Source organism: Eurypyga helias, unplaced genomic scaffold (genome assembly GCF_000690775.1).
Source record: "Eurypyga helias isolate BGI_N326 unplaced genomic scaffold, ASM69077v1 scaffold617, whole genome shotgun sequence".
NCBI lineage: Eukaryota > Metazoa > Chordata > Aves > Eurypygiformes > Eurypygidae > Eurypyga > Eurypyga helias.
Window position 1 is genome coordinate 5,015 of NW_010260848.1, and position 9,397 is coordinate 14,411.

A 9,397-nucleotide genomic window follows, 5' to 3' on the forward strand; every position below is an offset into this window, starting at 1 on the left:
AAGAGCATTATTTCACTGAGGGTGCTCTCAACTTAAAGGAGGGAAAAAGAGTCTGCAATTTATTGACCTTCTCTTTAGTCCTCTTCCAAGTCCAAGAATAGTAACTCAAAGAATTTAGGATCTAGTTCCATTAAGGAATCACTCTCCAGAATTAGCTCCTCAACTTCAGTTAAGTTATCTGGTGTCTGGGTACCTAACAGGAGAGGGCTTGCCTTCGGGAAAGCGCAAGGGGAGGCCTGGACTTTCCAGCCCTATCTGAATCTCACAGCTACTGGTTCCTACCATCCCCTACACCCACACTCCAGCTCCTTCTTTTCTCTTACTTTACAAGCAGCCTTTTTGACTTTGGAAAAGCGTGCTCTCCGCTGCAGTTCCCCCTACACAACTTAGTTGCTGTCTGGAGTTCCTCCCCATCACTTTCATCTCAAACCCCTTCCACTTTAATGCACGCCATAAAAAAATATGTCGCGGCTAATATTTAAGTCCTCCACCTTTTATGCCACGCTTACAGCTCTGTCAGCTGCCTCCAACTCTGCCACACATCTAGAAATTCTCCCCCAGCTTCCACGACACTTTTCTCCTCTGATCCTTCTCCTGCTGCTCTGGCAAACCTTCTGCAGGTCTCGCAGACATCTTTTGTGGTAACACTCCAGAAGCATCTGTCCTTCACAGCCCTTTTTTTCCTCCATCATATTTCTGAGCAATTTCACCATTTCCACGCTATTTGCAGCTCCACTTGGCCAGATCTGAGTATTTCCCTGCGTTGATAAAGAGTTTTCATTCTTTGTGTGTAAATTACTCATTTGGGCACGTCTGTGCCTTCGCTCCTGCAGCGCCTCTCTTACTCGGGGAGAGCATACTCTCAAGATCTACCAGAGATGCTTCACTATCCCACTTCAGACTCTTCTTTGTGATCAGTGCTTGGACACTGCTGGGTACCTTCAAAACCTGATACCATCAGTGGGAAAGTTCCTATGTTACATGACCATGCATAAACGCTGGGAACTGCAAAGCCTCAAGTTTCTGAAAACTAACGGCAGACGGATTTCGCACATTACATTCCCAGGTTTCTACCACAAAAGAATGAGTGTGCAGATATAATTCACCATTTCTGACGGCTGCAACGTCAGAAATGCCACACAATCCATTATTTCACTGGTTTTTTCTTTTTTGATTTGAATTTAAAACGACCCTTGTAGTCAAACTGTGGCAGAAATAAAGCCAAGGTGAGGGTTTTTTCAGAATACACTAAAACCATATATAAAAATAATCATGGCCTGAGTTAGAGTGGGAGAGTCAGGTTTAAAAAATGTCAATATTTATAACTTTTACTTATATACATGTATCTAAATGAATACACATGTAAAGGATTCAGCTAACAGATGTTCAAAAATGCCTGAAAATGCAGTTTATTTAAATGAAAATAAACAAATAAATGCATTCTTGTTTTGAAAGTCATAGCTCAAGCTACCTCTGCAGTGTAAATCAAACATTTAGTAGGTCTGCTACTGGCATTATGGCACGTGCAAGCAAACAGCCAGGCAGAGAGCAGTCAATTCTACCTTCATTAATGAATGTGCACTTATCTGCAACAATTGTTTGGGCAAATCCTGCATGAAGATTTTTACCAAACCCTGGATTTTTTTTTGGTAAGCCTTCAATGTTTATGTTCTGAAAACCATGCTTAAGAAGTGACGACAGGCCACTTTATTTTAAAATAAAAAAGATTAAATTTCAGCTGAAGCAAGGTTCGCAATAATCCAGATTGTTTCTAGGAAATAATTTAGAAAAAGTGGAGTACATACTACTTGGACTTGTCCATCTTCTCCTATCTGGTGGATCTGAACCTGCTGAGCATTGGCTAGTGCATAGTGTAGTGCCTGGGGCTGGTTCTGATGGACTTCATTTGAAGCTGAAACTGAACTCTGTGAACCATCTGAAAAAGAGAGACAAAAATCCAGCTTTATGTGTATCTCTCATGCCAGTGGCCAGGCAACAATACAGACTTAAAAACCGCGGAAACCAACTGCCTGGACACACACCATTTATACCTTCTCATTCTCATGCATGATCACTGCTCACCTATAGATTTGCCTTGAATTCGAAAGCAGTTCCAAAAGCTATTTTGTCTCTGCGTATGTTTAAAAAGCATCTTTTGAATCTAGATTAAAGATTCTGCAACTGTAAAAGTTCTATCACAGCAAAGCCACGCACATTTCCTAAGCAACTCAACACCATCTTCTGTGCACTTGTGCAGCCGAGCACACTTAAACGACACATTTGCACCCCCATCCTGTAACCTGACGTGATCATAAAAATAAAGGATAAATCTCAATTGGTTTTGAAGATCAATCATCCATAATTCATATTGACTCACATGAGCCTGGAAATTTGTTTTTTAACCAGGAAGACACCTGGGTGTTATCTTCAGGTAACAGGGACAGTCACCAGACAAACCTTTGCATGATTTCAAGGGGATAACAACTTGGATTAGAAGCAGACACATCACAGATTCACTTCTAGGTTTTCCAGCTGCAGGAAAAGGATTCTTTTAAATGTAAGAGGCAAATGGAAGACTGAAAAGAACTAAATATTTTCTTCTTTCCATGTTTTTTTTTTAAGTATAAAAGCACTCAAATACTTTTTTTTTTTTTTTTTGAAACATGAACACTTTATGTTTTTGGTGTCAGTAATACTGAGACCAATAATGTCAATAATTCTGTACTGACAGGGTGAAGTGGAATACAATGGACCCGAAACTAATGCCATGTATGGGCCTTCCTACAGATTAAGACACCACTTAACGTAAACGTATCATGAGACACCATATGCCCTCTTAGGAATCAGGGAAAAAAAAAAGTGTCTCTCCATCAATGACACTTGTGCAGCGCATGTGACAAGTTCAAGTACACACTGCTAGGAAAAACCTTAGTATGTCCCAATATCACACTCATATCTTACTCGTATCATACTAAAATTCAGATCAGTCCTAGTTTTCTTCCTTTTTTTTACATGCAACAGCAAACAGAGAACTGGCCTGTCACAAAGGGCTTTTAGAATAATGTGTCTGAAGAAATACTTTTTTACATACAGTATTCCTGTGAACAATTTTAACATTTTCCTTTTGCTATGCCACAAACTTACACTGAAGGAAACCTCCAAAGCATTAAATGCTTTACAATTTTTCCTGAATTATTTATTGCTCTGACAACGACTTATGCTGCAAGGTAACGTAAAACACGTTAACATCTACGTGCAGTAACTTTCAATACTAGAGGGCTTCCAAGCTGTCCAAGTACCAGAAACTATAATGAAAACATTTAAGAAAGTCATTCTACTTCCACTGTAGATCACTTTTTTACAAGATTTTATATATTGCTTAAATAAGCACTAAATAGGCCTCACCCTGCTCAGAGACGACTGATGGATGATATATTTTGATTTTTAAGATGATGGCTGGTTATTTTTTTTGAACCAATACAGCAAAAAGGCATGTCTCATATGATTTTAATACCTCTACTTAATACTCTAAGACTTATCCTGAAAAGAGAATGTTAGTTTTGTAAGAATGAGCTTTATCCACTCATACAAATATCTCAATGGAAACGTTCTTTAATAACATCATCCACTCGGGTTTCTTTCACCCTGTCTGCAAATGTTTGCGTAAGAAGATCATTTTGAGTTTTAAGTCTAAACATGGGAACTGGAAACTAACTCAAAACTACCACGCTAGTATTTAGTCTTTTGTTGAGAATTTTAGTTGCTTACCAACTAGACAGCTCTAATTATGTTAGCCATGTGCAAATACCTAATTACAACCCGAACACTTATGCAGTAACTGAGTGAAACACAACAAGTACACGGTTTTGCTGCTGGACATACATCCTTATTGCCTTACATCTGACCAGTAGGTAACTGCAGAATGTTTGTACTTTCCCAAATAAAGTCCTGTGGCTTACTGTGCAATTCCAGCATTTCCTGCATTCCTGTACAATGGAAGTCGCTGTATAGAATTCAGGATGGGATTAACAAATCACAGTAGGCCAAAAAGTCCTGTACCTCGTATGAGACACTGCACCATCAACCAAGTAACAACATGATTTGTTCAAATTCTGTACGAGATCATGTTTTCTATTGCCAGTGGCGCTCTCATAGTCACTGAGAGTAACAGATATTCTAGAAACATCGTTTACCCTAAGCCTCTTTGTGCTTCACTTTTTCTCTCATTTCCATTACTTCAGTCTTAATAATATTTTATGCAATTAATTTTCTGTATTTTTTTACTTTACAAATAGCATCTTTTTAGGATGCTAAATGGCTAAGAAAGCCCACTGGTATTCATCTTCTTTCTAATAGGCTCCCACCAGTCCCTTTCAGTGGGATTTTGTCTATTATGCTTCCCAGTCCCCCACGATGTAATTCAACAGCTGAGTTGAGTTACAACTCAATTTCTGCTCAAACCACAGTGTCCAAATACATCATCCTTCAGTTAGATGTGTGCGTGTATACACACGTATGCACGCCAACATAACTTCATGCACTCAAACGCATAGAGGTTAAATGTAAATACACATTCCCTAACAGCAGAACTGGACTTGGGACACAAGAGAGGTTAAGAAATGCGTTTCACTTCGAGATCTAGTAACCTTGTAGCAGTACTTCTCCTGTAACTTACACTGACCACTACACAAACTGCAATACTTCTCAGAAAACACAAAGATGCAGTTATAATTCGCATTTATTTTCTGATGAAGTTATAAAATAAGAGTATCAAAGAACTAAGAGCTGCAGCAGATAAAAATACATATTTACGTATTAAATATGTACATACTGAAATATATTTTTAACTATAAAGGCCAAAAGCCTTTATTTGTAAACCATCTTTCCTCCACAGATGCCAGAAACAATTATACTTTTCAGAGGTGGGGACAGCAGACAAAGACTGAATGCAATCATACTGCACATCTCGTGTGGTCACACAGAAACAGATTTCAGTTTGGCTTCACTGTAACAACCACAGTTGGATTTTCCTCCTCTTTTTTTTGTTGGATTTTGGTGAGTTGTTTTTTTTTTCCCCCTCTCTCAGGAAGAAAGAAGAGAGAGGATTCAACAGTGTCTAAAAACAAAATATCCTTTATAAGTATTGTTTTTCCCCTCAAAATCTCTGACCAGACAAAAGTAGTATTTATCCATTTTAAACACTCCCCATTAAAAACAAACACAAACATGAATAGCACACAGCTTGAGTAGAGAATATGTCAACAGTTATAAATCCCTGTCATGTAAACTATCTGGCCTCATATTTACAACTTTGATATATTAGAGAATCCCTGGCACTGAGAAGCTATACAGCTGAACTCTTGCTTTGAAATTTTCCACTGCACTAGTTACGAAGGGGTACGTTGACATGAACCGAACAGCTCACCTGGTCCTACCACTAAGCACATTATCCACGGCATTCCCAAAGCACCCTCCACTAGACAGAACAGCTTTGGAGCCACGCACAGAATGGAAGGTGCTGCACTGACCATTCCGGGGGGATTAAGTTGTGATACATGGGGAAGAAAAAAACCTCCAACTGCCGAAATATTCCCTCCTCCCAAGTTGAAATTGGGTCTTTTACATTTTCCGTCTGTTTACTGCACGTGCTTGTGAGCCAAAGAACATTTAGCCTGAGTCTGACTCTCAGGCGCATGTTCAGGAGTTGGCAAATTCACCCCACTGAAGCAGTTGCTTGTCCCATTTCTCAAAGCCAATCCTCCTCAGACATTGCTGAGCAAGATTAGATGTGTCAGACAAATGTGATTTGTAACTGTTTCAAGAATATGCGTGTTTCATTCTCAACTACGATCAGTTTTAGAATTCCTCACTTCAAAGGCGAAACCTTTGGCATTTTCTAATTCTTTCCTATTCTACTTCATACTTATCAGTTGAGCATCTGGCTTCTCATTTGGGGAGGAAATGTAGGAGGTGCAGATCCTGTAGCAGAGGGGATTCAGGCTTAGCCTCCTTATGTGCTGTTATTCAAAACTGTTTTCCTACTACAGACCTCCCAGCCTCACACCTGCTTACACACTAGAACCTCTTTTCTTCCTTCTTTGAAGCGTAGTCCTAGCAAGGAAAGGTAAAGAGCCAGATGTAGCAAAGCAGTCCTCAAAAAGCAGGGAAAGCACCATTACTGAGCAATTAAAAGAAACTGTACGCTGTAAACCATTATCTCAACCTGACTCATCCAGTGCGAAATGCCTCCAGTTTTGCAGAACAGCTTTGAAGATTTGGCTGCGTATCCGTGTCTACATGTGACATCTCGGCGTAGGCTGAGCACTTCAGCCTAAATCTACATATAAATCCCAAAGTCATAGAACTAATTAAAAATTCCAACACGGAAAATGTGATAACAGCTTTAACAATGTTAAGAGAAATTAAAAGAAAGGGAGAAGGCACTCTTCAATTAATCCTCCTCCCAAAAACCTCATTTCCTACTGCCGTCCCTCCACAGACTGCTAGCATTTTTATAAGGAGTATCTAGCTAAATTATCATGGCAGCCATGTGTACAGCCCTTGTCAGGAAAAAAACCCAAGCGTAAAACACATTAAGGACTGAAATGTTGGCTTGGAGAGGAACAGAGCAAACCACCGCCATTAATACCTCAATTCCAACAAAAGACAACAGCTTCAATCAGAAGAGCCAGATAAAATAAGGAAAACCAACTTCTGCCTAAACGTAACGTTCTGCTACCACAACTTTATGCAACCCATAAATCTTGTGGCTACTATGCAGCTTCATAGTCAATTAAATGTAGAACAATCTCAATTAATATCTTGGGGGGTGAAGGATGGAAGAGAAATTCATTCATCTTTTCCTACCAGCTTCCAATGTATCAGTTCCTCTTCAGCTCTTCACACTCCAACCCTATCGCAGAACTACAACGCCAAAAACGTGTAAGGCTACGTAAGGACTATGGGCTCGGTCAGCCTCTTGCTCTCCTATGTAATCTGCAAAGCTAATTCTTCCATATGATAAACAGAGCAGAGAGGAAATCTGTTATAATTTTTAACTGCACAACTCAAATCAAAGCCACGTGCTACATGAACTTTTATGCACAAGCAGCAGAAAAAGCCTCAATGTTTTGACATGTCCAACTCCTATATAACAATGAAGCTCGAGAACAGCCATCCTCTTCAGATGCAAATCATTCCGAATTATTTATTACGTGTGCATTAACTCTTATAAAGCACAAAATTACGGAATAAATGAGGTTGGAAGTGACACCTCAAGATCATCTAATCCAACGCCCTTCCTCAAACAATGGGGAACCAGAACCGTTTGCTCTGGACTGTGTCCGGATGGATTATGACTGTCTCCACAGATGGTGTCCCTGCAGCTCCTCTGGGCAACCTGTTACTGTGTTCAACCACCCTCAAGATTCCTCAAAGCCAGAGAAATCAAAGTCAGGTCACTAGAAGGTGAGTTTCAGGCTGCTGTATTTATTTATTTTTAAATGAGGCAAATTATTTGCTGCTAAATAGCAGCTCTGGGCAATAGAGTCCCCTAATTCATAAAGGAGGATGCTCAGCAGAGCAGTGGGCATGCTGATTTGAGACTATTTTGGGGCTAACAAAAAAGTTTTTGATGACATGTAGAGATGTTCACCAATCTTCACTGCTAAACAGGAAATACTAAGTTATTCTCAACTTTAAGCACACCAGCATTTAAGAAACCTGAAGTTTCTTCCAGTACCCGAAGGGGCTACAAAAAAGCTGGAGGGGACTATTTTACAAGGGCCTGTAGTGACAGAACAAGGGGTAAGGGGTGTAAACTGAAAGAGAGGAGATGTAGATTGGACATCAGGAAGAAATTCCTCCCGGAGAGGGTGGTGAGGCACTGGCACAGGTTGCCCAGAGATGTTGTGGATGCCCCATCCCTGGATGTCTTCCAGGCCAGGTTGGATGAGGCTTGGAGCAACCTGGTCTAGTGGAAGGTGTCCCTGCCCATGGCAGAGGGGTTGGAACTGGATGGTCTTTAAGGTCCCTTCCAACCCAAATCATCCTGTGATTCTATGAAACTATTCCATAGCACATAAGAGAGGAGTGCTCCTCTGTGACACTTGAAAAAAGTGTCAGTATAATTTCTGCCAATTGAAACACGTATTATTACAGTACGACGTAACAGAAAGCTACCTGGCTACTGTCAGGCCCTAGAAATAGCTGATGAAAAAAATATTACTTCAAGCCAATCAAACACAACAGTTTTGAATTTGAGGCTTTTTTTTGTTGCACCTCTTGGTCACAACTTTAACTGAAATAGTACCATCGTGAGTTCAGAAGTGGAAAAACCTTACCAAACTCTGGAAAAAGTTCACTTGGGAGCATTTGCTCATCCACGCTCAGGACACTGAAATCCTATTTAAACCTCTTCATGCTGTTTTCAGAACCTTCCAGCTACACGGCAGACACCGTGATACTCTGTGTCTGCTCAAGGCATCTGTTGATGGCAACAGTGCATCTGACAAAGAACTGCTTCCCGAAGACCACGGGAATATCTTCTAGGGTAAACCCTAAAACTACTCTTCAGCCAAGAATCAGTGGGGTTAAGTACTTCCACAGATAGCTTAGGTATATTGTATTTAACCTGGCTAAAGGGGCGTCTGTGGAATTTTTCCCCCACATGGCATTATCTGAAACGCTTGTTTACAAGATGTGAAATGGAAGTGTTTTGCTGCTGACCATGTGTGGGGCCTTATCTAAACTGTGAGAGAACCTGACACTTTCCTTGAGGTGCTCAGTGACCTAGTGACTAGTCACAGAACCACCAATTTCCTGATCCAAGTAAATAATTATAGCTCCCTTGAACAGAAATCATACAGCCTTATGCCGAGTGAGTGAAGCCAAAGCCAGAGCTTCTCAGAACAAACTACACTGCAAAACCCCGCATCCGCTGTAAAAACGACACAGTAGCCATTCACAGCCTTTTTCTGCATCATACCTTTTGGGAGAAGCGGCTATTATATTCCACCCAACAGATAAACCCCTCAAATACATGCTATATCTGAACTGACATGGAGCAACATACTACTCAGTGGAACCAACCCCAGGTATTCCTCTGCATACAGCAGCCACAGCCGGGTGGAGACCTGACACAAAGCATCTAGGAGCTGATCATGACAGCTATACCTAACAATAGTGGGAAAGACAGTTTCTCAAGTAGCTGAATTCCAGACCGTTCAAGGCTCACCTTAAATTGCCCCCTGAAACAAATGCTACCATAAAAACTGTCTGGGTTCATATGTAACACTTTAAAAAGCCGTATTTGACAGCTATGTTGTCATAACTGTGAAATACAGACCTCCTTTGCTTCAGAGCTGTGAAATATTACTTCTCTTTCCTGCTAGCTGGC

General features: G+C 40.5%; 1 protein-coding gene across 1 annotated transcript in view; it reads right to left on the bottom strand.

Annotated features, from left to right (window-relative positions):
- BANP (BTG3 associated nuclear protein) overlaps positions 1–9,397 on the bottom strand; it is a gene marked incomplete at its 3' end in the record, with an annotated part of 68,856 nt that overhangs the window by 4,107 nt on the left and 55,352 nt on the right. The window contains exon 8 of the mRNA XM_010155152.1: positions 1,806–1,936. Coding sequence (XP_010153454.1) covers positions 1,806–1,936 — 131 coding nt within the window. The remainder of the gene's footprint in view (positions 1–1,805; positions 1,937–9,397) is intronic.